The 26,636-nt window shown below is 40.4% G+C and overlaps 1 protein-coding gene across 1 annotated transcript in view; it reads left to right on the top strand.

Moving 5' to 3' along the window:
• The window catches only part of LOC137335445 (sodium/potassium-transporting ATPase subunit beta-1-interacting protein 3-like), a 153,888-nt gene extending 127,699 nt beyond the window's left edge, over window positions 1–26,189 (top strand). Inside the window, exons 5-7 of the mRNA XM_068000797.1 lie at window positions 7,040–7,100; window positions 22,212–22,296; window positions 24,328–26,189. Of these exons, the coding sequence (XP_067856898.1) occupies window positions 7,040–7,100; window positions 22,212–22,296; window positions 24,328–24,337 (156 nt within the window). The 3' untranslated portion in view covers window positions 24,338–26,189. The remainder of the gene's footprint in view (window positions 1–7,039; window positions 7,101–22,211; window positions 22,297–24,327) is intronic.
• The last annotated feature ends 447 nt before the right edge of the window (window positions 26,190–26,636 follow it).

The raw sequence follows: 26,636 nt of genomic DNA on the forward strand, positions 1-26,636 counted from the left end.
CTATCATTCTGGTGAATCTGCGCTTCCCCCCCCCTCCAAGGCCAGTATATCCTTTCGGAGTTGCGGTGCCCAGAACTGAATGCAATGCTCCAGATGGGGTCTAACCAGAGTTCTGGACAGCTGTAACATAAGATGAAACTATTTCATACACTGTCACACCAGAGAATTGGGTTAGAGATTTACTACTTATGTCTAAGGTTTGTAAGATGTCAAACTAGCTTACCGTTGAACTGAATCACCTAACTTCGTCCAAATTGCGTTAACTCAAGCCCAAACTAATTGCAACTAGAACAGAGTACAATGCTGAATATAATACCCCTACTTGCCAATCATCAAGGATGAAGTTGGGAACAGTGATGAATTAACTAACGCCACTTTAATTAACATCATCTATGAAAGCACAACTGATACCAAACCATAAGATTAAGCATCAAGAATTAAAATAAGTACTTGGTTCTTAAGTGTATCACAGTATCTCAGCCTTGTTTGGGTTTTTTCCTACTGACATTCTTCATTGTCTAAGAATACAGTTCAGCTTAGCAAGGTGAAGTTTCCATTTTTAAAATCACCGACAAGTTTCAGCATTCAGCTAGTTCTCTGAAAATATGACCTCTTCCTTTGAGTAGGCTGACTGCTGTAGCATTACCTTTCTCTGAGATGTTTAGTTGCCTCTCTGGGGATATCCTTGGCGAATTGCCACCCTGCACTCCCTTTCGAAGGGACAGGGCTTAGTAGTGGTGGCATCATCTTCTCAGGCCTCAACCACACACCAGATGGATCATTCAACTCAATCCATGGCCTCAACAAAAAACTGAAAGCTGATTTCTGATCCTTTCTGCCCCCTTAAATTTGGACTCCTCTCGTGCTGGTCCCACTGCAGACCTGCAGCATCTTGTTCCCTTGGCAGTGGTGTGCTCTGTCTTGCTGGTGGGGATTTGACAGGAGTCATCCCTGCATAACTAACGGCCCACAATTCAGGAAAATGGGGCGGCAAGCAAACGTGCCAAGCCGACCCTCTTAAGATGGCAAACCTGTCCCAGAGGAAAATCTTAGCTACTGCGTTTAGCCTATTATGTGACCATCTTGAGTGGCCAGGAGTCTGTTTTCCATAATGGATTTTGTAGAGCTGTGTAAACTGTACAGCACACAATGGATCACTGAATTGCTCTGAATACCTTAAGTATTTAGTTGGAAGCTACATTGTGGACTTAGAAAAGTTCCTCTACAATGAAAGTAAGGTACCTGGGGAATCCTTGCTAATGTAAAATTCTGCAAGAGAATGTACAGACCCTGTACAATCATTTAGTTATCTTCTATGAATACATTTGTATGTGCTAATTTACAACTCTTAAGTGCACTTGTTGGAACAAATTGTTTGGACAGAAGTAGGAACATTGAATGGATGGAAAGATAACTTAGTCAATGCTGGTATCTGGTTGTTGTATGATGTATTCAGTGACTTTGTGTATAATTTTATATTTAACTATAAAATTAAAAAGGTTGATTATAGAGTTAGCATGAGAAAATTTATTTTTTTATCAACTTATTCTGTAGGGTGGGTTAACAAGACAAGAATAACTTCAGTGCTCAGAATTCATTTGTTACTTGTATATATTGATTTTTCATTTTTAGCTGTACAAGATCCATTATCACTTTTTACAAATGCACAGCATTTGACTTAAAGCTATCATTAATGTAGTCAATTCCCCTAAAAGGGCTATTGTTTTCTTTTTGGACTGGTTTTCATGTAGGTGCAATTCTTTGACTGTGCAGTTCCAAAGCCTCTCCCATCATGGTCACTCAGGAGTCATATGAACTGCAGCAGACACCATAGCCTGGAAATTTGTGGCAGGATAAGTACCTGCCCTCATTGCACATTGTGCTAAATTCCTTGCCTGGTTGCCTGCTGGCATTGCATTTTCTTGCACACAACACATCTTCATTTCAAATTCAAATACAATGCAAATCAGCTTGGAAATTCCTGTTTTCCTTGGGCACAATGCCTATGAAAAGGGTTCTGTTGCAACGTTGACCACCAACACCATATTATTTAGATCAATGCCCACTTCCCAGGCAACAATCACACTACTTTCATTTTAAGGTAGTCATTTGTGCCAGGCTGATTTAAAGGCAAAGGTAGACTAGAAGGATGGCTCCTTAGAGACTAAGGCTCCCTCTTCCTTTCTGACTAATGACACTTCTGCAGCAGCAAAGTGCAAATACACTGAATCCTATTAAGCCAACAGGATCATTACAGAGTATAACACTGGCATCCTGAAGCAACACTGAAGATCTTTTGACAGATTATAGGTGCCTTGCAGTACATCCCTATAAGGGTTTCTAAGATCATTGTTGCTTGCTGAATTTTGCTGATGTTGGTTGAGGGAGAAATGTTAGCCAGAACGAGGAGAACTCCCTGCTCTTCCAATAGTGCCATAGAATCTTTTATGTCCACCTGAACTGGCAGACGGGATTTCAGTTTAATATCTCATCCAAAGGTGCAACACTGTCTCAGTGCTTGGTCGGTGCATGAGCCTAGTTTGTATGCTCAAGTCCTGGAGCGGAGCTTGAACTCACACGTTCTGACTCCGAGGTGAAGTGCTACCAACTAAGTCATGGTGACACAAGCACAATTCATATTTGCACATATTGTAAAAAAAATTGCTTGCAAGACAAAAATGATGTTCCTTGGAAATGGTTAAATGAATCTCTCTAAAACGAAGAGTAATTCCATCATAGGTGTCCTTGGGCAAAATTGCTTCCTGGTCCAGGAAAGGAAGTACAGGTTAAGAGAAGACACTTTTAATGTGGAAAATAACTGGCACTTAAGGGTCACCTGCATATTTTTTATAAATTATGTATTTTTTAAGCCAATTAAAAACTAAAAGCAAAGGGGCAATGTACGGCACGGTGAGTTGATGGCAGGGTATTCAATGTCGTAGGGTGGTTGCAGATCCATATTGCCCTCTTCTGTCATGACATCACTCAAAGTGGCAGAACTGGTGGGATGACATACCTCACCAGAACTCTATCCAGTTTCATTTTTACTGCGGCCAAGGTGAAGTATGCCTGCATGAAGCCGTTGCACTGAATCAGTAATATGGAGCCGTGGGCCTAATGCAGGTTTGCTAGCGGCAATCAATCTTTCTGCAATCAATTGCCATTAAGAAAACAACTATGGAGAAATTGCCAGCATTTTTTATGACAAAAAATGTTACTCCTTGGTCAATGGAGCTTCATGGAACCACTCTGATTCTTTTGGCTCCCATGGAGTAGGCACCCAGGAACTGCCATAAATGGCATGGGCACCCATACTTTTTATACTAATTACCCCATCCCCAGGATTTGGGACAGGATTAACATAAAGCCAGACTGGCGGCCATAAGTCTTGCCCACTGCGCTTCCAGTGGTGGAGCAGGGCTCAAGGAACTTTAGCCCCTCAGTTTGTATACCTGCACTGCATTTCATGACGCAGACACTTTTTCCTATGGTGTACATCTGTAGACGCATTTAACCCCCTCTCCCCCCACCTTTTGTAGCATCAGATTTTTTTATGGGAGGAGGTACTAATGCAAGTTTTCTCCCTACTCCTTTTCAACTGTGCTATGCACCATCTGTGATCCAGAGGCCATTCCAAGTGTCAGCCCTCATTTTAATATCGCTCCGAAAGTGGGATGCTCAAATATGACATGGGGGAGGAGTCTCTTTGAATTTTCTTCCCCTCCTTTAATGTGGGCAGGTGCCCAATCCCCTCAGTACGGTGGCATGACTGAGTTCAGTGATTTAGTATGTTGAGGATCACTGGTGCAAATACACATGATACTGATGACTGGGGCACCAAAATGCTGTGTTATTCTGTCATCAACTTCACGTTATTTGATGTAAAGAAAAATGTAAAGGCTTGTATCCAGGTTTTGGAGGGTGGTGTCAGAATCTTTCCCCTAACAAAGTGCAAACATTATTATCTCTCTAGCAATGCTACTTCCATCTGTTTACCCTAACTCTAGGTCCAAAATGTACATTAGCACTGGCCTAGGTGGCAGTTATGCCACTGTCCGGGTTCTGAATTCTTGTCCTATGAAATTGGTTCCATATATGCCAAACCTTTCTATGCATATCTTAGCATGAAATTGGTATGCATTAATGATTCAGTTAGCCTTTTATAATTAATTTGACATGTTCAGGGAAAAAAAAATCTGTTCAGCAAGTTTTATCATGTTTGAAGATCTGGGATGAGATAGAAGAACATAGAATACAAATCTGTAGTTAGCTGTCAAAATGCAAAAGGGGACTTGGGAGTGATCACAATAAGCATTAATAAGGAGAACATTGCAGAGGAGCTTCATGTGACTGGCCTATAATTTCTTTGTAAAATCAAATGATGTTATCATTGTTTCAGTGCCATGATATATTTTTCCTGACAGCATTGGAAATGTGCAATTATAGCTCATCTGTCACCACATTCTTTATTCTGACTTTGTGGAAGCACAATCCATGCTGATAAAATGCAAATTGATCAGAGATGAGATAGGGAAGGATGCATTGTACTGATCCAGCTGTGACTAGACAGCTTGGTGCAATCAACTGCATAACAAGCTCATGCTTTCAGTAGTGCCTTTGAGCTTTTAAAAACATATCAGTTCTTTTCAATTCCATGCATGTTGCTAAACACTATAGGTATCTGTTAACATAACCAATAAGGGAACAAGTCATTGCTCGTTAGCTTTATTTTCTACTTAAATTCCAATAGTCACAGAGGGCACCGTGACAAGGAGTGAATATTAAAGGAATAATTGTGCCAATGCACACTACCGATGGTGAGCCTTTCGAGCTGGTTACGCTGATCGGGAAATTGCTGCCTGCAACTTCCTGTCCATGAAAACTGATGGAGGGAAAATCTTGGGCAGTGCACCTGCGATTTCCCAATACATGCGGGTGAGGCTCTCCACTGGTAGCACACATTTGTCGAATTAGCCTTTATATCTTTCACTGCTTTTATAATGGTTTTCCTTTAATTTAGAGTCTCTGAGCTGCTGATCTACAGAATATGGATTTAACAGCATAGATGCCAGACTCCCAGAATCTGAATTAAAAGAAAACCAGTATAAAAGGCCGTTTTGACCATAGCCAGGCATTAATCTAAATTTTCTGGGTGGTTTTGAAACCCTGATTCTGACTCAGTTTTATCAGTTAGGACCTTAGCATCTTGTTTAAAGTGTTCACAGTATGAAAATTTATGGGGAGAATTCTAGTTGCGCCAAATACTTTTCCCCAGATGATATTGCTAATATTCATACATCTTGGGTAATTTATAGAGAATTTGAAAGAAATCCACCTAATGTAGTTACCACAGGTTATTGTTTGTACTAATGATGTCAACGATTCGAAAGGTAAAAGATTATAGGTAGGTAATGATGAATCCTTATAGGTCAATGGTGACTCTTTAGCAGCTTCCCAGGAATTCAACAGCTTTCATTTCTGTTGTATTCCTCACAGACTCAGGGTATTTTATAGAGCAGTGAACACAAAGCAGAAGGGAAGAGGGGTGGGAGGTGAAAGCATAGTCAAAGAGGTGATGATTTTTTTTTTAAGGAGGCTTTTTGAAAGTAGGGAAGGAAGTAACAAGGCAGAGGTGTTGAAGGAGGAAGTTCCAGAGGACAGGGTGTAGTGGCTCAAGGAGTTGGCACTGATGGTGGAGTACAGGAGTAGGCCGGTGGCAGAGAAACAGAAGATGCAAGCAGGAATTTACAGCTGGAAAAGATCACTGATGTGGGGCGGAATGAGTCCATGGAGGGAGTTGAAGGCAAGAATGAGGATCTTAAAGTCAGTTCCCTGGGACACGGGAAGTCAGTGGAGCTTGGCAAGGATGGGGGTGATGCAGGTGCAGATCTTTGGGTAAGGATGCAGGCATTGTGCATGAGTTGTAGATGCTGAACTTTGACTAGCCTAAAACAGGAGTGTATTTCTTGATCAAAATGGAATGGATTTCCATTATCACCAACTAGTACAGCCAATGACAATCAATTTCTAGTATTATTTATTCATAAATATTTCTAAATGTGCTAAATGTTAATGACCTTTCTTGGTACTTACTGTAATACATAGTAGTGGACTGCTTTTAAATGTGGCAGGCCAGGACAGATAAGTTGCTTATCATTAGATTACATATGATAAGAATGGCTGTACTATATTATTATAAACATAAATGTCTTGTATCCAACATATGTCTGTCACACTTTAGACATCACCTCAAGATATCACATGTTGTCACAGGTGCAAATCAGTCTTTTTTTGAGACTTCTGTTCTGCAGGCCAGAAATTTATACGGTCTTCTGTTCTGCAGGCCAGAAATTTATACGGTTACAATTGCCCTCTGATTGACCTCAGGGTCTTACAAACAACTATAATTACCCGGATTTTCCTATTCAGACCACTTCACCACATGGAGCATTTGAGCAATGCCCTTAAAGGCACAGGCTAGGTTAGCAGCAAAACATTCTTTCTGCAGTGCAGACCGCAGACTATCCATGAGCAATGCTACAGGAGACCTGCCAGTTGTAACAGTATTTTGCTAAAAATGCATCCTGGTTGATGAATATCTAATATATTAAAAGTCTGAGCAATATTGGAAACAATCCAAAAGATTTCATAGATAAATGTAGAGACATATAGTGAATTATTGTGGTACTAATTCTTGGATTTAATGAGTACATTACAGTTACTATAATCTACATTCGAGATATTGAAAGCACAATCAAATCTACACCCAGTAACTCCCTAACAGGCTGATGTACTGAGAGACTTGCTATAACATGCATTACTTATAGCTTCACACCAATAATAGAACCTTCTGAAGCACTCTAGCATATCATTTGTGATAACATAGTTGCTGAGGAGAATCATTTAGTGGAGGATAGTCTATTGCACCAATCGGATATCAAGATTGGAGATACAGTTTTGAGTATAAATGTATTGGTTATAAAGGGCTGCAACATCACATAAAAATATTATTTTTAAGCTTTTCTTCTTTCCCTTGCAGCTCGTTGGATTTGTCTATGCCTGTTACGTTATCAGTGTCTTTACAGAGGAAGAAGACAGCTGTAAGTAGTGGTGTGTGAAACTGTTAACTGCTTAATTAGAGTGAGACAGGTTATGTGTGAAGTGGGCCAGCTGTAGCTGCTTTCAGTGAGAAAGTGTACTGGGCTTTCCTCTTTCAAGCCCATGTGAATTATAGGTTTCAGCTCCATTGGCTTCTGGCACTAAAGGAGAAGAGTTAGCAGTCACAGAGCTATAGCAGCTGCAACAAATACATCATTGATTTGTTTCTGTGTGTGTAAAATATATAGTTAAAATGGAAGAAAAAATGGAAGCAGACGACGCCCTTCCTGATCAGCTCAACTCATCAAAACCAGGTTAAGTTTAAAGATTGACGAGCATTAAAAAATTAAACCTTTAAACTAAATCAAGTGGAAGAGAAATTGTTCATTATCAAGGTTTCTGGTGCTAGCGTGATTGTCATTGCTTATTTTAGCAATTTTTTTCAGTTGTTCTGAATCCGGGTTTGGGCAGTGCCTTTTGTTGGATTTTTATTTAGAAAGGAATATTATCGAAGAAACATTGGATGCAACAATGTAATGTAAAGCATTATTCCTGATAAGTTTCAGTGTTTGGCAGAGAATGAACACTGCCTCCATATTACTGTAGAATAACATTTTATTCAGGGAAAGCAGTGTTATCACAAATTTAACAGGCAAGTTGTAGGTATCAGGCAAATATGGGGCTGAAATAAAAACTCAAAATGCTGGAACATGGAGCTGAGTGTTTTTACCTTTTTTCCACATTTTTGGTTCAGTCTTGCCCCCACACTCTGGACCTCTCTACTCAAACCCTTCCACCTTGTTTCATCCCTCCCACCTTTAAGAGGCTCCTTATAATCTATCTCTTCAGCTGTACCTTTGCTCACCTCCTTAATTCCTCTCCTGCCAAGGTCTGACCGCGAACTATGGAGCAGCTTGGGACATTTTGCTTAATTAAACTTGCTATATAAATGTAAGTTGTTGAAAGAAACACTGACTTCAAACTTTTCCAAGGTTGTGGAGGGAGGTTCTAATCCATTCAACCTATTGCAATCATCAGTAAATCTCTTAAATTAAACCAGCATCCCTATTCATAACCTTCCATTTAAAATGAAACTATGATAAATTCATCTTAGGTGGGATTTTCCAACCCAAAGACCTTGCTTTTAAAGGGGCATCATCCTGGGAAAACATTTTTTACAAGACAAAAAGTGTATAAGACCATTTGAAGAGTGGCGGCGCAGTCCGCTGCATTTTGCATAAAATATTTCTACGTTGTTTTTTTCAACAATGGAACTTGGATCACATATGCCCCTCCTTCTGCCAAATTGTACCCTAACTGGTTTGCCAACACACAGGGGGACATTTTCAACTCACGGACGCCCACTTCTCGCCTGAAAAATGGGTAACCAGCAGGAGGAAATTGGGGCAGTACCTCGGCCACCCCATTGGCGCCTAAGTTCCAACTGATGCAATTTTCTGAAACTTGATTATAAATTTGCCCATGCTTGGTTAGTTTTTAAAATAAATTGAGCTTCTTTAGTCCAGTTTAAAATGGTTTTAAAAGAAAAGACTAATGTTCTCCATTGGAAAATGGTGGTACACATGATTATTTATTACAGACAGTTTGAAAAATACATTTATTCTTGAATATGTTCATGTAAATTAAATGTAGAAAAAAACTCTTGTTTCAGTATTTTTCATACAATATGCCACTTACCTTTTTAGGGAAATCTGTTTCTGTTGACTTCAACGAAAACAAAAATTAGGCGGGGTGTAAAATTACCAACTGTTTTCCACCCAACGATAAAAGTGAAAATTCACCCCCCTCACGTATTTGTGCAATGTTAGAATAGGTATCGCTTGAAAAATACCTCAAAGGAGTCTGAAGGTCAGAAGACTGTTTCTTAGCATCACCTTTAATCAAATAAATGTTAGTGTCAAACCTAAATAGGCACATTCTGAGGTCAGTTAGGGGCTAATTGATGAAAGAAATTTCTGTGGAGTTCAGCTGCTTTTCAATTTCTCATTCCTGGTTTTGGTGAGAGGTCAAGTTATTGAGGTTAAAAAAAACTAGCAGGAAATGACTGGCCTTTTCTTAATATACTTTTGATGCTTTGAAATACGAAGGCTGCATGATAGAGTTTTATATATTTTTACATATCACAAAACAGGTAGAGTAATTAATTGATAGTGATTACTAATTCAATTAACAGAGCTCAGGCAATTTATGAACATGAATCGAGCCCTGAGGTTAAGTTACTGCCATAATAGCTAACTATTTGTCATTCTTTAATATGTATTGTAGTTATTTATTAGGCAGCATATTTTTAGTTATTATCCACAAGATTATCTTGTCCATAATTAGTGACACAACTATAAATTTGTAATTCTTACTGGTATTTATTGCACCAATATTGATTATCTTAATTTTTATCTTAATTTTTGGAAATAGCATTCCCTTGCACCCAATGCCTTGCAAAATCATTCTATCCTTGGGCTCGGTACTCCTATCCTTATCTCTTTCAATTACTTTCTAATACAGTTCATCAGACCTGATGATTTTGATTAAATTCTCCAGTTTTAATACTGAGCTTGGTTTAATCATAAAACCATTGAAATGTTAGTGCAGAAGGAGACCATTTGGCCCATTGAACCTCTACCAGTGCCAACTCCATAACTGAGCTATCTACTCTAATTCCATTTCCCTAATTGTTTACACATATCTTTTAATATTTTTCCTCTTCAAGAGTTAATCTAAGTTCCACTTAAATACCACATTTCCCTGAATTGCAATCCGTGCCTTTTAGCAATGATGTATTCTTTATTCAGCATGGGGGCAGTTTAATTTATACATGAATACAAAATGGATCTAGTATTATTACTATATTGGAAAAATGAGGAATAATATTACATGATTTTATTTTCAAAATAATTCAGCTTGTACTTACAACAAACTAGTTGGACCATATTGGCTTCAGTCATCCTAAAAGCTCTTTTGGGGTTCCTGTGGGGATAAGGTGATTTCGCATCCTCCTAGCAACGCCATTTGTAAATGAAGTAGAGTGTTGCCTCTTCTCAGTTACCCCACATTAATGGTACAGAGAGGAGTATTCTATATCTCCTCTCATGAAGACAGGGGGTGAAACATCTGTCCAATGGGAGTGATACAGAACTTTCCACAAGTGGGATAACTTCTTTCTAGTTAAACTGCGTTAGGTAAGGAACAAGTGTCTCCAGTTGGGAAGAACAGTGCAGATTGTGACCTAACAACGTGATTGGAAATAGGGATGAAAACTCCAACTCTATATGAAATAGAGGATCCAAATATACCTGGCTTTGCAAGTAATAAATCTATGATTCCTCCTGCTGACAAAACAAGCATTGGCTCAGTATTTATTCTATTTATTTGAATGATTGCTTTGGTTATCAACTACTTCTGTAATCAAGATCTTAAATGTCAATCTGTATTCAAGCTGAAGGGAGATAACTAAGCTTGCGGTCTATGAAAAGAGAGACAGAGAAACCATGGCCTAGAAATTCGAGCACACCCAAAAACAGGCACGCAGGAGCGCAGAGAATGATCCCTGAATGGATAGGCCAGAAGCGCACGTAATATTGGGCCTTGGGCCTCATTATCATCGAGCTGGCGAGCTGTGTCCTCCTATTGAGCATCCCAGGCAGCTCGCCAGAGAAGAGGACTTGAAGATCAGCTCGCTGCAACGCCAGCAGCGGCCCACAGGTAAGTCCTTAAAGGGACCAGAAAGGGGATTGGGGGGGGGGGGGGCGGTAGCTGGGATGGAGATTGGCGGTGATCGGGAAGGAGGGTAGCGAAGACCAGAAGGGTGAGGCTCCTGCTCTTCCTGGCTCCACATTCAGGTAAGTATATTTTAAACACCTACCATGTTGATTGAGGCCTACAGCGGCCCCTTTAAACAGCCACATGTAGATGTGGCTGCATTCAGGGCAGCCCAATATTTCAGGCGTTGGGCCTGGACGCCTATTTCTCTGCCTACGCCAATATGGCGGGCGCCGCACTTCTGGCTCGTAATGAGCGTGTGCTTCCTGCCTGTCATATTGGAGGCTTGGGTGTCCGTTGAGTGCTTGAAAAACAGGCATGGCACCATCCCAAGTTTAGGCCCATAAATATATTCCTAGGTCAGATACAGTCTCTGGAGGACAGGTTAAGAAAGAACCTCATCTTTCTCTTCTTACCTCTTCCTTCTTCCTGTTCCCTCTTCTTCCTTCTTCGCCTTCCCATCTTCTATCTTTCCCTCTCCTCTTCCCCTTTCTTCCCCTCAACCTTCCCCTACCCTCTTTCCTTCCCCAGCTCCCTTTCCCTCTTTGCATCCCCTTTCCTCCTCCTCCGTCCTTTGCCCTTCGTTCCCATCTAATCTTCCCTCCCCCATTTGAGAAGAGGGGTGCAGATTAAAACCGAGCTCAGGTGAAAGGATTAATGAACAGGGAAAATGACAGATTTGACTGATTATATCACAGTTAAGTAAATTGTAGAATTTATAACCTTCTCATGAGACGTACAGCGTGTACTTCATCAGCCTGAGGCCCTGAATCATATCAGTTCATGTGGAAATAAGCATCATACTATCAATGTGTCTTCATATAAATATAGTTCCTGTGACGGAAATTCTTTTATAGAACATTTTAAATGTAGGTTGGATTATCAAATCATGTCCACAGTATCCCCAATGATTTATCTCCTGTACCCTTTACAACTAAAGAAATTGCACTTTATGCCAAGGAATTCTGTTTGCTATATTCCCTGCCCCTCTCAGTGTGCTTTTTGGTTGAACAGCAAAAATTGAATGTTTAAGTACAAGTACATCAGACGTAAATTGCATCATTTTTTATATGGAATGAAAACAGATAAAAATCTCATGTTAAGGAGAATTAGTTTTTTATTGACTCTGCCAATGTGAATTTTTTGGTATAATTTCTTTATTTTATGTGTTGGTTTTATATTGGTCACACCCAGTTTATTCTCAAATGACTTTGTTTTTTTAGTGTGCAGTTCAACTGTAATTATTCAATGTTTTAATGCCCAGATTGCATATTTCATTTTTTCACTCATGCCTGGTGTACCATTTTAAATAATTAACTGTGGCAGGCCATCAATAGTTAATGTTATCAGCAGCTGATATGGCCACTGACCCAGATTATTTGCATTTCAGCCTAATTTTCTTAATCAGGTTTGTTTGATTCATTTTAAAAATGTGTTAGATTATAACTGCCAACATAGTATTATGCCTTGTAATAATTATTAAATATGTGGCAAAGTTTGAAGTTTTCATTTATGTTAACAATATGAAGGCTGATATTACAGTATAAAACATGTCGGGGAGGCCACTTTGATGGATCCTAGTAAATTTTCTCTTCAGGATTATTCAGCAAATTCTGGCTCATTTTTAACTGGCCAAATTTGTACAATATTGAGAACTTTTAAACTGATACATTAAAGCCATATCTGGAGTGATCCAGTAGAATATTATTGTCAGTGTTATCAGTAGATCCAACACCAGCACAAATATACAACCAGGATGTTTTCACCTTACTCACTTAGTCTGATTTCACCAAACTCTTTCAACATAACATGTAAAATTTCTATTTTTAATTTTTTTTCTCAAACTGCGGAATAAATTTTATTTACATGAACTGCTGACAAAACAGTTCTATTGGAAAGATTTGGGTGTCGATTTTATCTCTGGGCAGGATGGGGGTGGGGGCGCGGAGCAGGAGATACACCTGACGCATTATTTTATCGAGGGGGTGGGGAATTCCTGACAGGAAATGTGGAAGTACAGGTTTCCTGGACGTCCTTACGATTTTGATGTAAGGATGTCTTTTTTTTTGACTGATTCCTGCCTGACAAAGCCAGCCTGATTGAAGGAAGAGGACGTGAACAGGTAAATGTTAGATGAGGGGGTTTGGGGGTCACCGGGGGTGTCAGTCATTTGGGGGGGGGGGAGGGATCAGTCATTGGGGGGAGGGGGGAGTCACCAGGGGCAGGTCAGTCATTTGGGGGGAGGTTCAGACTCTGAGGGGGGGTCAGTCATCGGGGGGGGTTCAGGGTCAGGGGTCATCACGGACGTCGGAGATCATTGGGGGGTGTCTGAGATTGTGGGAGGGGTCACTGCAGGTAGGCTTGTTAGGCCTGGGGGAAGCATTCCTGAACCTCCGGGCCCACAAGCTGTGCTACAAAAAGGCACTTAACTGCAGTTTCAGGCCTTCTCGCCTCCTCTCACGTGGCATGAAGTAGAAGGCCGTGGAATCCCGGCCCCTGGGGTTAAAAAGAAAAAAACCTGTCAAAATGGAGGCCTGCAGCCTCCTTGAAAGTTTTCACTGACCGATCCACCTCCTAAGAGCGGGTTGGTTGCCTGCCCCTCGTCCCACCTACGTGAAAACCGGAAGTGGGCAAGTTTGGGGGCAGGTTTTAGATTTTAAAATTTTTTACTGTCCGCCCCCAACCCCAATCCACCGTTTTTCTCCTTTAAAGTCATGAAGGAAGTGAGGCCTGATCGATATTAACTGTTGGGCCTAATTTAAATTTTTCAAATCTGTCTCCTGCCCGAAGCCAGTGGGTATGATGTCAGGGCCGTGGGGCAGGAGCAGAAATTGGGGCGGGAACCAGATGTCGCCGGGAACCCAAGAGAATAGTTCCTGGCATAAGGTAAGTGCTGGGGGGATTCTTAAACATATGCCGCTGCGGGGGAAGGGGAGGCCCAAGAATTCCTTCCGGAGGCCGGGGGAGCACTCCTGCTCCTCCTGCTCCACAAGGAATCCTAAGAAAAGTTAGTTAAAACAACTTACCTTGGCCTCTTCTGGCCATTTTGTAATGTTCTGCTTTAATGCATCCCCTGCAGCTTTGTCTTTGGGTGTGTCCTATCTTTAAATTAGTAGATAGTTTGGAAAGAAAAAGGTGGTCTCTTCACATGTGCTGATTCATATGCGATTAAAGGGACAGCATGTAAAATATCAAGATACTGAACATAGAGCATTTGAGGACACTAGCTACAGCTGCAGTGAAATGTTTATTAATGCACTATCACCAACACAACAGTGGAAAGTCTCAGCCTTAAGTACCATGTTACTAACTTCACTGCTCCTCGTAACACTGTGATTCCAATAAAAACATATCACTGTATTGTATTATAATAAAAAACTCACATACAGGCCGCAGCTGTGGATTAATTCTGGAGGTGACATTCCCCGTGGGATTGCAAGGCATTCTTCATATGGAATATATTTCATTTTTATGCGACTGTATGTGATTGGCAGTCTTGATAATTATCATCAGTGAAGCCTTCATAAAGAAAATATATACATTCCCATAAAGAAACTGATCCTATGTGGATTTAAATTCATTTTAGGGTTTTTTTTCTAAGTTGCTCTAGCTTTCTTAGCATGTTATAGCATACTGCATGTGTCACCAGACAATGTGTTAACCTTCTGAGATAGAATAGCAACCCAAGGTAGTCAAAATAAGCTCTTCTGACTAGTAATGAGGGGAATTAAATTACATCTGCTTAGAAATTCCTTAATGACTTTGTCAGTCCGCTCCTTTACTATAGACGTTAATTAAACCGCTGCTGAAACCTTCATCCATGTTTTGTCACCTCCAGACTCAGCTAATCCAATGCTCTCCTGGCCGTCCTCCCAGCCTTCACATTCCATATAATTCAACGCATCTAAAACTCTGCTGCCTGTATCTTATCCTGCATCAAGTCCTGCTTACCTATCACCCTTGTCCTTGCTGATGTACATTAGCTCCCAGTCCCCCAATGCCGCCAATTTATAATTCTCATCTTTTCATGGCCTTTCCCCCTCCCTATCTCTGTAACCCTCTCCAGGACTACAACCATCGCCCCCTCCCCCCGAACTCTCCATTCCTCTGACTTTTGTGCATCTCCCTCTCCCTTTGCCCCAACATTTGCAGCTGTGCCTTCAGCTGTCTGGGTCATACACTCTGGAATTCCCCCCTAAACTTCTCTGCCTCAATATTAAAGGCACTATATAAATGCAAGTTGTTGCTAATTAATTTAAAATAAATGGGTTAATACCTCTTTTAAAATATGAATGGAGGAATGTCATTTGAACTTGTTAAGCATTCGTCTGCTAATATTATCAACACTAATTTTTACGGTTGTGTATTGAATAAAATGCAGTGCAGTGTCAGCTTGGCTTAGCAGGAGCACACTTACCTCTGAATCAGAAGGTTGTGAGGCCAAGCCGCACTCCTAGGTCTAGACATTTACGCCTGATTCAGGGTGCAATTCCAGTGCAGCGCACACTGCACGTGCCTAAGGAGGCCGGCTGTATGACCACTGTGTTTCAGGCGCACGCCCTGGATGTCCACAGAGGAGCCTTAACCAATATGGCAGGCGCAGCGCAATCCAATTTTTAGGCCCTAGGCTTGAGCATATAATCGAGCCTAACACTTCTTTGCAGTACTGAGGAATTCTTGTATTGTTGAAAGTGCTGGCTTCTTGATGAAATGTTAAACTGAAGTACTGCTTACTTGTTCAGGTGAATGTAAAAGGTCCCACATCAATTTTTTGAAGAAGAACAGGGAGTGCTCACTGGTGTCCTGGCCACTGATCATCCCTTCACCAACACCACTAAAAACAGATTATCTGGCCATTCCTCTAATTGCTATTGTGGGACCTTGCTGTGTGCTAAGTGGCTGTTGTGTTTGCCTACAAAAATAACAGATATACTCTATAATAGCCATTTGGATGTTCAAAGGAGTTTTTAATGTCATATTTTGTTGTTTCTAAATGCAAAGCTGTCACTGAGAGAGTGAGGAGAGAAGTTAGGAGATTTTTTTTGCCACAAATAGTTACTGGAGCATGGAATGCTTTCCCACAGAAAATAGTTGAAGCAAAGTCAATTGCATCTTTTCAGGGAAGAATCGATTCAGGGAAGAACATTTGAAGCAGAGAAAGATACAGAGCTATGGGGTAGAGCATAGTGGATTTAGTTTTGGATTGCTATAGAAAAGATTAGGCACATACACGATTGGCCAAACAGCCTCCTTCTGTGTTGTAAACCTTTGTGGTGCTTTGGTTCAGAAAGTAATTCATTGTGAAGCACTTCAAAATGTCCTGAGGATGTGAAAGGTGCTATATAAATGTAAGTTCTTTCTTATACAGTTCCCACCGCTTACAGCGGGCACATTGGTGTCAAGGCGATTTGTCCACTATACACGGCAACTGATGTAACCAAGAAAGCCCGTGGAAATCGATGGGGTAGATAGAAAACAGCTCTTAACTAGAGTAGGACAACTCGGAGCAAGAGGATGTAATTTTAGATTTCAAGCTAAACCAGTTAAGTGAATCCAGCGTCAGGGTTGGGGTCCTGAAGAAGTGGGGAGGGATCATGGTCCTGAAGAAAAGGTCGAGGTCAAGGCCCTAAAGTAAAGGTAGGGGCCAGGGCTGGAGTCCTGAGAAAAGGTCGAGGTCAAGGCCCTAAAGTAAAGGTAGGGGCCAGGGCTGGAGTCCTGAGAAAAGGTCGAGGTCAAGGCCCTAAAGTAAAGGTAGGGGCCAGGGTTGGAGTCCTGAGAAAAGGTCTGGGTCGAGGCCCTGAAGTAAAGGTAGGGGCCAGGGTCCTGAAGAAAGCATTGAGGCCAGGGTCGGGGCCCTGAAGAAAAGGTCAGGGTCAGGGTCCTGAAGAAAGCATTGAGGCCAGGGTCGGGGCCCTGAAGTAAAGGTAGGGGCCAGGGTCCTGAAGAAAGCATTGAGGCCAGGGTCGGGGCCCTGAAGAAAAGGTCGGGGCCAGGGTCGGGGTCCTGAAGATAGGGGTCGGGGTCCTGAAGAAGTCGGATCGGAGTCCTGAAGAAAATGTTGGGGTGGGGTTCGGGCTCCTCACAATAACAAGGTGCTGCAAAGTTTGTAATGTATTAATTCCTTAACAGAGATTGTGCGAACAGCTGCTTGAACTTCCCGAAATAGTCGACGTGCTTAATACGGTTTAAGTGGCACCTTTGTAATTGATGCCTGTGATAATGGCAAACGGTTAACGCCATTTGCCTGATATAGGTGGCTGTCCGGGATAAGCGAGGATGGTGTAAGTGGTGGGGACTGTAATTAGAAGCAGTAACCACTGAATGAAGGAAAGGATTTAATGTTACTGTGTTCTGGTAGCTATTCAATCACTGTGCACCAGGTATGTGTTCCATTTCTGTTAGAAATTGTCATTATTTTGATCTTGATAATTTAAAAAAAATAACAAAAGCAATCCAGAGCTAGATTTTCTCTTGGTATCAAAATTACTCGGGATGAATTGTGTAAACAGTGCAACGGTGCCCGCATGCAGCAAAACCTGGACAACATCCAGGTTTGGGCTGATAAGTAGCAAGTGACATTCGTGCCAGGCAATAACCATCTCCAACAAGAGAGAGTCTGACCACCTCCCCTTGACATTCAACAGTATTACCATCACTGAATCCCCCACCATCAACATCCTGGGGGTCACCATTGACCAGAAACTTAACTGGACCAGCCACATAAATACTGTGGCTACAAGAGCAGATCAGAGGCTGGGTATTTTGCGGCGAGTGACTCACCTCCTGACTCCCCAGAGCCTTTCCACCATCTACAAGGCACAAGTCAGGAGTGTGATGGAATACTCTCCACTTACCTGGATGAGTGCAGCTCCAACAACACTCAAGAAGCTCGACACCATCCAGGACAAAGCAGTCCGCTTGATTGACACCCCATCCACCACCCTAAACATTCACTCCCTTCACCACCGGCGCACTGTGGCTGCAGTGTGTACTATCCATAGGATGCACTGCAGCAACTCGCCAAGGCTTCTTCGACAGCACCTCCCAAACCCGCAACCTCTACCACCTAGAAGGACAAGGGCAGCAGGCACATGGGAACAACACCATCTGCACGTTCCCATCCAAGTCGCACACTAGTCCGACTTGGAAATATATCGCCGTTCCTTCATTGTCACTGGGTCAAAATCCTGGAACTCCCTTCCTAACAGCACTGTGGGAGAACCTTCACCACACGGACTGCAGCGGTTCAAGAAGGCGGCTCACCACCACCTTCTCAAGGACAATTAGGGATGGGCAATAAATGCTGGCCTCGCCAGCGACGCCCACATCCCATGAACGAATAAAAAAAAGCTTTAAACTGTACAAAACAATAAATGTTAGAATGAACATGATCACATCATTGTGCATGATCACATCTCACAGAACATCCCAAAGTGTTTTACGTACCTTGAATTACTTTTGAAATAGAGTCATTGTTATATAGGCGAAAATATTAAGTAGGATTGGGATGTGTATTCATCTGTTGTTCAATTAATCAGCCAGCAATTCTACCCATTCTGGATAGGTTGGAGAATATGAATGTTGTTGTTCAAAATGAACAGTATTTAATATCATACAGGTATCCTTGCATTTCTCCAATAGTATGTTTAATTTCTAAGTTTGTTTAAAGAAATGTGTTTGAAGAAATCAAAACTTGTCCCTCACGTAATGTTGTGGGATACTAGCATATGAGTGCTTAATGTGTCCCTCTGAAATTCCTCTTCCTGCTATTTTAGCAGAGGAACTGATCCATTTAAAATAAATAATTCAAACTTCGAGCCAGAAAGCTAAACCTAGCATGTGACACCTAGCATTAGGACTGGAGACGATCAGTTAGCTGAGATGCTTAGAGTGTTGAGTTGACATCAGCCTGGGAATTCAACCCACTGCATTCTGATTGTGAGTCAACAGCACAGGTGCCTAAAACATTTTATACAGAAAACACCTTCATCTCATTTTGAATTTAAACATTTAAGCACAATATAGTTTGAGGATGGGGATGACCAGGAAAATAATGTAATTTAGAGTTCATTTAAGTCTCTCACAGTTAATTTCATACCAATACTGTATTTATTTTACAATAAATTTCTGGTATGCAGTGTAGCCTAAATGTTTTGAATACACGTCAATGGTGTGGAGTCTGGCCTGGCACCAGCAGATACTGCAAAATTGTGGCGCATTGCCTGCAATTTCCCGATTTGTGCTGGTGGGCCATGTTTCTTGCTGCTGGCGCATACCTGGAAAAGTTTCCTCTTCGTCAAAACGTTTTTCTGCACGAGCATGATATTTAAATGTATCTCATCCCTTCTCACTGTGCCGTAATACATTTTATTGCCCTGAAGTCAACCGTCTGAAGTGAAAATCATTTTGTAGCATTTTCCCCTCACCCTTGGCTATGATTTATTGTTTCATGTTGTGGGTATCATTCTCCATTTTCATACTATTCTGGGATAAAGAGTTTTGTATCGTGTTATTAAACAGATGCATTATATCACATCTGTTTGTTCAGATTACCCTCCTCCTTCAAAAAAATAGTTTCAACAGCACAGAGAAATCTGAAGTCAATGTAAAAAGTAAATTTGTAGCGCCATTGTCTCTGTTACATTTTACTACCTCTCTTTATCTGCTTTCATCGAAATAACCAATTCGTCTTATTTTCTTCCATTCTTAGATAGCATCTTTTGACCTTGGCTAGTTATAGGCTGTGCAGCTCTCAAATCACTACTTTATATCACTCAGGGTTGAACTACTTGAGTGCACCATGTTATCATGTAGTCTCTAAGGGCATTTTATTACAGTCTTATCCCTGCCAAATACATGCAGACATAAAAAAAACATTTTTGCATCAAGGTGAGGGATGTCGTTGCTATGGAATAGAATATTTTTTCTTACTATTCCACCTAGTGTCAGCGTAAACGCTTCCAGGTGTTGTATAGTATGGGTTAGATGCAGAGTAAAGCTCCCTGTACTGCGGAAAAACAGCCCATACTGTGCCTGTTTGATATTTGTCATATTGCTGGTTTGACCCAAATTATTGGCAGTTAAAGAAAGAAATTGTATTTGTTTCTCACCATAGGATGTCCCAAAGTGTTTTGCAACTACTATTTTTGCAGTGCAGGTGTTATATGATCAAACGTGATTTGCAACTATCAAGGCCCTACCAACAGCAAATAGCCTGTTTTGGTGATGTTAGTTGATGAAGGAATGTTGGATAGGACACTGGGAGAACGTCCTACTTGTCCTCAAATAGTTTGAGAAGTATTTTCTGTGACTACTGTCAAATTATTTTTATTTATTTTTCCCCATTAAAGGTGTTGAGAGAGAAACCCATTGATGCACCATGAGTTTTAGTCCTTGATATAAAAAAATTGTACAAAATATCTCATGAATCTTAAACTATAATAGTGTCCTGTCACAAGGAAGAGCTTTTTTCTCGTAAAGTAATACAATTTCAGTAGTTGTGTATGTGTGGGTGCATACATCTGTATGTGTGTGTATGTAAAGATATCTGTGCATGCATATCTGCGTGTCTGTTTATCTGCCTGTATGTGTTCACGTGTCCTCTCGCGTGTGTTTGTGAGGTATGAATCTGTCCATGTGTTTGTGCACATGTGAATGTCTTTGTATCAGTACAAGCAAGCACAGTAGCTGCAGACAACCAGCATAAAGTTTATCTGTTCTGATTAAAGTGCTATTTTTATCCCTTGACTATATTCTGTGCTAACCACTGTAACACCACTACAAGTAGTAGGAGTGATTGCCGTTGTTGTAGTTAGACAAATAAGGAATGATGGACAGATTCTGTTAAAATAATCAATGGTAATAGATTATGTGGCGCATTGACTGTTACTTCAGTTTCATTCTAACTTAATCACATTCTAATTATTTTTGCTTCTCTGCTCAATGTGACATTTCAGCTTGTTATGAACTTTGTTGAGGCCAGTTTCAATTAGCAGAAATGTCTCAGGTTCACTGACCACCATGTCTCCTCCATGCTCCTCTAATTGCATTATAGCTAATTTGCCTTCTCCACTCAACCTAACATTTAGGTTTATTAACTTGACCCAGAACTGTCAGAGTTTTGACTTCTCCCCTTTACTCAAAATCCTTCATAGAAAACTGATGACTTTTTTCTTTTGTCTTTTTAATTGGAACTTATTAAATAAATGGATGTAGCAGTATGTAAATGTCATTAGTTTATTTACCTGTCCTGTAGAGTGTTAAAATAGTCTTTCTGTTACAACATGTTTAATATTAAAGATGGCTAATACTTTATATTGGTTCAACTTTGAGAAAACTTACATATTTTCATGCAGAGCTTTACTGCAAACTTGCTTTGGGCTGTGTCTGGTATAGAGCATCATATTCTTTGAACACTACTGTACCTAACCCTTTTTGAAATGATTTCTTAAACTAAACTGACATGCATCTACAATGGACAGTACCAGTGTGTCCCTTTTTATCTTTGTATGGGCTCTATGGGCACAGATCTGCTCACTGCTGATTCTATAGGGGATAATCTTAAATTGTAAATAGGAAGGAAAAGAGATGAAGGCTGCCCTCTACCTTCCCCTTCCCAATTGCATTAGGTCTGGTTGCAAATCTCAAACAGTTTTGAATCATGGTTGACTTCTAAACAACAAATGAAAAGTGCACTTGACTTAAGATTGCTGAGTTAATGAGCTGTAACTCCTTGAGGCTGGAAATAAGAGACTAACCGAGGCTGGGCTTCAGTTATGTGTGTTAATTCAGCTCTCTCACACCTTCAATCTGCCATTGCAAGGAATTGAGTTAGAATAAATGTCAAGCCTGCGATTCAAACACAGCCCTTGGCAGTGTCTAATTCTGTATGGAGCCACCTGTAAAGGTTGTATTTTAATTTAAAACATGGCAGTCTGAGTCAAATAGAGGGAAGTGGGGTATTTTTAGTTAAACCCCATATTATGTAAGGCTCCTTCAACTCGTCATATTGTTGACAGTATTTAGTTGCCCATTTGAAAGTGCAACAGTGCTGTACCACTGGTTTCAAATGATCTTGAATTAGAATTAGTGGAGAAGGAACCTTTCAGTTCTGCTGCTTTCTACTTGAAGCAACACTTTCTCAAATTCGTTGTTGAAAGTGTGATTTTATCTGCATGCTCTTGTATCCCAACTATTTTTTTTTTGTTTTCATTTTAACTTTATCTTGATGAGTTTGTTATATTTTCATTTAAAATTGCTGTTTGGTTGCTTTGTTTTAACCATGGAAAGGTGTTCTTCATACATCTTATTTATTTACAATTATGTTGTGATTTCAGTTGATTTTATAGGTGGATTTGATTCATTCTCCGTCTACCATGTGCCTCAGAAACCCTCTCATGTACTATTAAAGCCAATTTATCTGTAAGTAATTACCTCACGTCACCATAATGGCTTTTTGTAATAGCAACAAGCAAAACCTTTAACCTGTCTATTTTCCATTTTAGCAATCTTGCCTGAATATAGCCACAACACTCTTGTAGGGGGCAATGCTACTGATTGGACACAAGTCTGAGGCTTTAAAGGACTCACTGGGGATCATTTTACAAACCCCCGCTACCCGCAGGGTGCCTCACTGGCATGCAGCGGAAATTGGAAAGTTGGGCATGCCTGTATTTCCGATTTGCTATGCCAGCCAATAAGGCTCCCTTGGCATCATGGGTTTGTAAAATTCCCCCCCCCCCGCCACTATATACCGTTTAACCCCTGTTTTAAACTCTACACTTAAAAGTGATAATCAACAAAGTATTAAAATAAAACGGCAAATGCTTCAGTGTTAAAGGATCCCCTTCGATAAATGTTTTCAGTCAGATAGATTATATAACTTTAGTTGACTGCCCTAATACTGCCATAACATGGAGTGGCATTATTTTGTGGCCTGTCGTTCATGCTGGAAATCTTTATAACAGGCAATACCTGGGGTCAAGATTCAGTTACTTCATTAAGGATAAATCAAAGATGCTGCTGAAAGTATTCACTCTGAAGTTTAATGAATGTGAGGACTAATTTACAATAAAGTAGACGAACCAATTAATCCCAGGATTTTTCTAAAGAAAAAAATATTTCTTCACAGAATTGGGTTTGTATGTACCCTTCCAATCCTGAATTGAAGTGGAGTTTCATAGTGCTGAATATATTTGTGTACTGTAAGAGTAACTTGTAGTGTTTCTAGGGTTACAATTCGGGATCAGCCAGATGGACTGCAGAATAATTTCTAATCCTGTACTTTCCTGTGTTTCAAAGTGCTTGCAGTATGTGCATTCTGCAGGTTATTTTGAGGCTATTTTTTAATCAATCTCGGTCCTGTCTGAGTTCTTCTGCCGCAAGGTTCAGTACTGATATGATAGTTACTAGTTAGGCTATCTTCAATACTTGTCATGGCATTGTATTGAAAATTAAATCATTAATGTTGGGAGATGTCCTGCAAATTTCACTGTGTAGGGCCGTTTCAGCCTTGGAATCCTGGGGAGCAAAGAAACCTGTTACATATTAAAGTTACAGTTAAATATTGTTTTGATTCTGGTAGAATAAGTACTAACGCATCAATCTTCCAAAGAGCTAGTCCTGGGTCCGAGTTCCTGGGCTGCCATTTACTCCTGCTTGCTCATCCTTCATGCTTGCCAGTGTTAGTTATGTACTGGACAATGGATTTTGTTAGTTACTGGCTAGACCACTGGATGGAATAGTCCACTATAGGAAGTTCTACCTTGGGGAAAGGGAAAAGCTTTCTATTAGATGATTACAGTAGTAGAATAGCCCATGACCCTCATTGCCCCAGCCCAAAGAAGACTGCATAACAATGAGTCTGTCCTGTGGGGAATACAAATGATCTTGTTTTTTATTTTAATTTTTTTCACGTTTGTTTTTAGTTCTATTTTATAGTTTGAATTTGAAGAAATTGCTAATTAAACTCTTTCTGTCACTAACAGGTTTTGTTTTTTGTTCATTTTTGTTCCCCTTCCTCCCCTGAAGCTTTTGACTGTTTACTGGGAATACGGTTCCACTTGCACAAGTCGTCCTTCAGTACCTCACCCATTATTCATGTTTGCCTTGACGGCGAGTGTCGGCAGTCTATTTGTTTGTTGGGGCATCAAGGCCAAGCCTGATCCTGCCTTCACTTGACACCTGACACCCACCCATTTACAATAGAGGTCGTTAGATAGTGACTCTGAGCAGGGTAGATTTTCCCTTCCTTAAACAAGGATCACCCAGTTTGATTTCAATGCCCTGTACCAGATCAGGAATCAAACTTGAGAGTTTCCTGCTATGGCTAACCTATCTACCGGCTAAGTTCACTGAGCCGTTGAGGAAATGGCTTGTTTTATGTTGAATAGGAAAGGCTTTAAAACATAGTGTCCAAAATAATTATAGACTGGTTTCTTATTTTCCCTACAGGTCTACGTAAGTGAAAAGACTTTTCCACAACCGCCTCTTCAGCTGAAGAGGATCATCGCAACAAGAGAGCGAAATAACAAAATATCAGCTCATCCTGTTCCAATCATCACATTCCGAAACAATTAACTTTTTGGATACTGCAGCAATTTACAGTTGTTTCTAACATAACTGCATTTTCTTTTTGGATTCCCATAATTGCCCTCATATTCATGCAGGTAGAAAGAAGAGTTGCTCATCTGAGGGGAGAGATATGGCCTGCTTAATAACAGTGACTCTGTTGGAGCAATGTGTAGAATTGTTTTGCACAGTCACAGATGCACAGAAAGGAAAAATGCCCATTTTAGTCGTGCCAATCCATGCGCTGAAAATACAGAAAGTTAGACTTTGGGTTCTGAAGCATGTTGCTCTGACTTTCTATCTGCTAAATGGTTTTCCACCAGAGGAGCTGTTAGCTTTCTGGGGGCAGAGAAATAGTACAACTTTCAACTCAATCAATGTGCCAAGCTGCCAAGCAAAATATTGAATCCATATTTTGACAGAACATTTGTTCAAAGGATGCAGCAGTTTTCCAAATGTCAATGAACTTTTATTGTTTGTATTATAATGGGCCCACTGTTCACTATCTTCTTTACGTGAAGTGTTTTGATCTGCGTTACTACAAATTCCTCATTACCTGTCACCAGTGATAACATGCATGTATTGTTTCATAAACAGGAGAAAGCTCCTACATTATGGTAACCTTTCTTTTCAAACCTTTGCTTGTATTCTTGAAAAGGTTTTTTTTGACTGATCATTGGAAGATATTGAATAAATGGTCAGTTGAGCTCAGACACACAGTAACTTTAGTCACACATTGCTTGTTATGAAATGCAGAAACTGCACCATATGAATGTTCATATGGTTATTAAGACCAGATGAAGTCTGTATCTTAAAGACAGCTCTGGAGCAGATGGCAAGGAGGTGTTGATATGTGTAAGAAGAATTTTCACCAGCACAAATGGGATTAGGATAGCAGCTGATTTTTTTTTAACTAAATAGATGTTAGCACTTTTCCCATTCCACAGTAACTGGATAACTGTGTGAAGTAATTTTTAAAATAACATATACTGGCTTGCGGTTAATGCATAACTCTTGATTCTGTGACCCCATCATGGAAATGAGTCAAACAATTCCACAGGATTGCTAGTAGGAGCAGTGTTATATGCTTAGGTTTTTTTTTAAAACACTGAAAAAGATGTGAAATGTTGTACGAATAATGAAATAGGCAACTCAATCTTAAAAACGCACAACTGAGAATTACACACCATCCCAGTATGTTACAAATTTTAATTTACTATACTGAAAGGAAAACTTAATTCAACTTGTGCCCAGGCTGCTGGCAAGTTATTTCATGTCCAGTCTTGTGAATTACAACCAGTAATGCTGAATTATGACTGTAATATCCTAAATATATACACTTTAAGAAAGATACACTATTAGGTTCAAAAAATTAATATTCTGTGTTTGGGATAATATCAAATTTCTATTGTTATTCATAATAGTGGGGAGACCATGTAGACAACAGGAACGTTGTGTTAAATTGTAAATCTGATGCAGAACATCACAGATTCATTACTTCTCTCTCCAGTTCCTTGTTTTGAAGCCGCTTTGTGATGTGGACGTGCCCGTTTACCAACGCTATGCATTAGTTTCTAGCAGCTTGTTTAGTTATAGTGCAGTGGAGGATGTGGCAGTCAGTACCTGCCCTGAGATTTTTGTTTCAGTGAACAAGGTTATAGTGATAAAATCGCAGCCACTTCTCAACCTTCCAGTGATGTTTGTACTATGACAAAAGATGCTGCCAAGGCATAGTGTATGCAGTATTGCTATCATCTGTTTTGCAACTTCTCAGTTTTAAAAAAATGTTGCTGAGGGGGAGGTGGGGGGGGGGTAGTAGAGGAGCAAATTTTTGGGTACAAGCAAAAGTGTCTAAATCCAGCCTTTTGCATTTAAGCTACTTTTTGGAGAACACTGCCCTCTTCTGTACAAGAAACATATTTACATTGGAGGCTTCATAATCCTGCCTTTTGTGCTAGAATGAAAACTTTGCATAGAATGCCTACTGCACACATACTGTCCATACTTGTTAGTTGCTATGACACTAGCAAATGGCTGTCTGACAGAAAATCATTACTGCTCGGGTTATTAATAGAGGCAGGTCAATAACAGTGTCATCAACTATATGTCTGCAAAATGTGCCATCAAAGACAGATCAAAATGCCTGAAGCATAAATAACAGCCAGCTATAGTAACATGCAGTACAGACCTTG

The sequence above is a fragment of the Heptranchias perlo genome, chromosome 19 (assembly GCF_035084215.1).
Source record: "Heptranchias perlo isolate sHepPer1 chromosome 19, sHepPer1.hap1, whole genome shotgun sequence".
Classification (NCBI taxonomy): Eukaryota; Metazoa; Chordata; class Chondrichthyes; order Hexanchiformes; family Hexanchidae; genus Heptranchias; species Heptranchias perlo.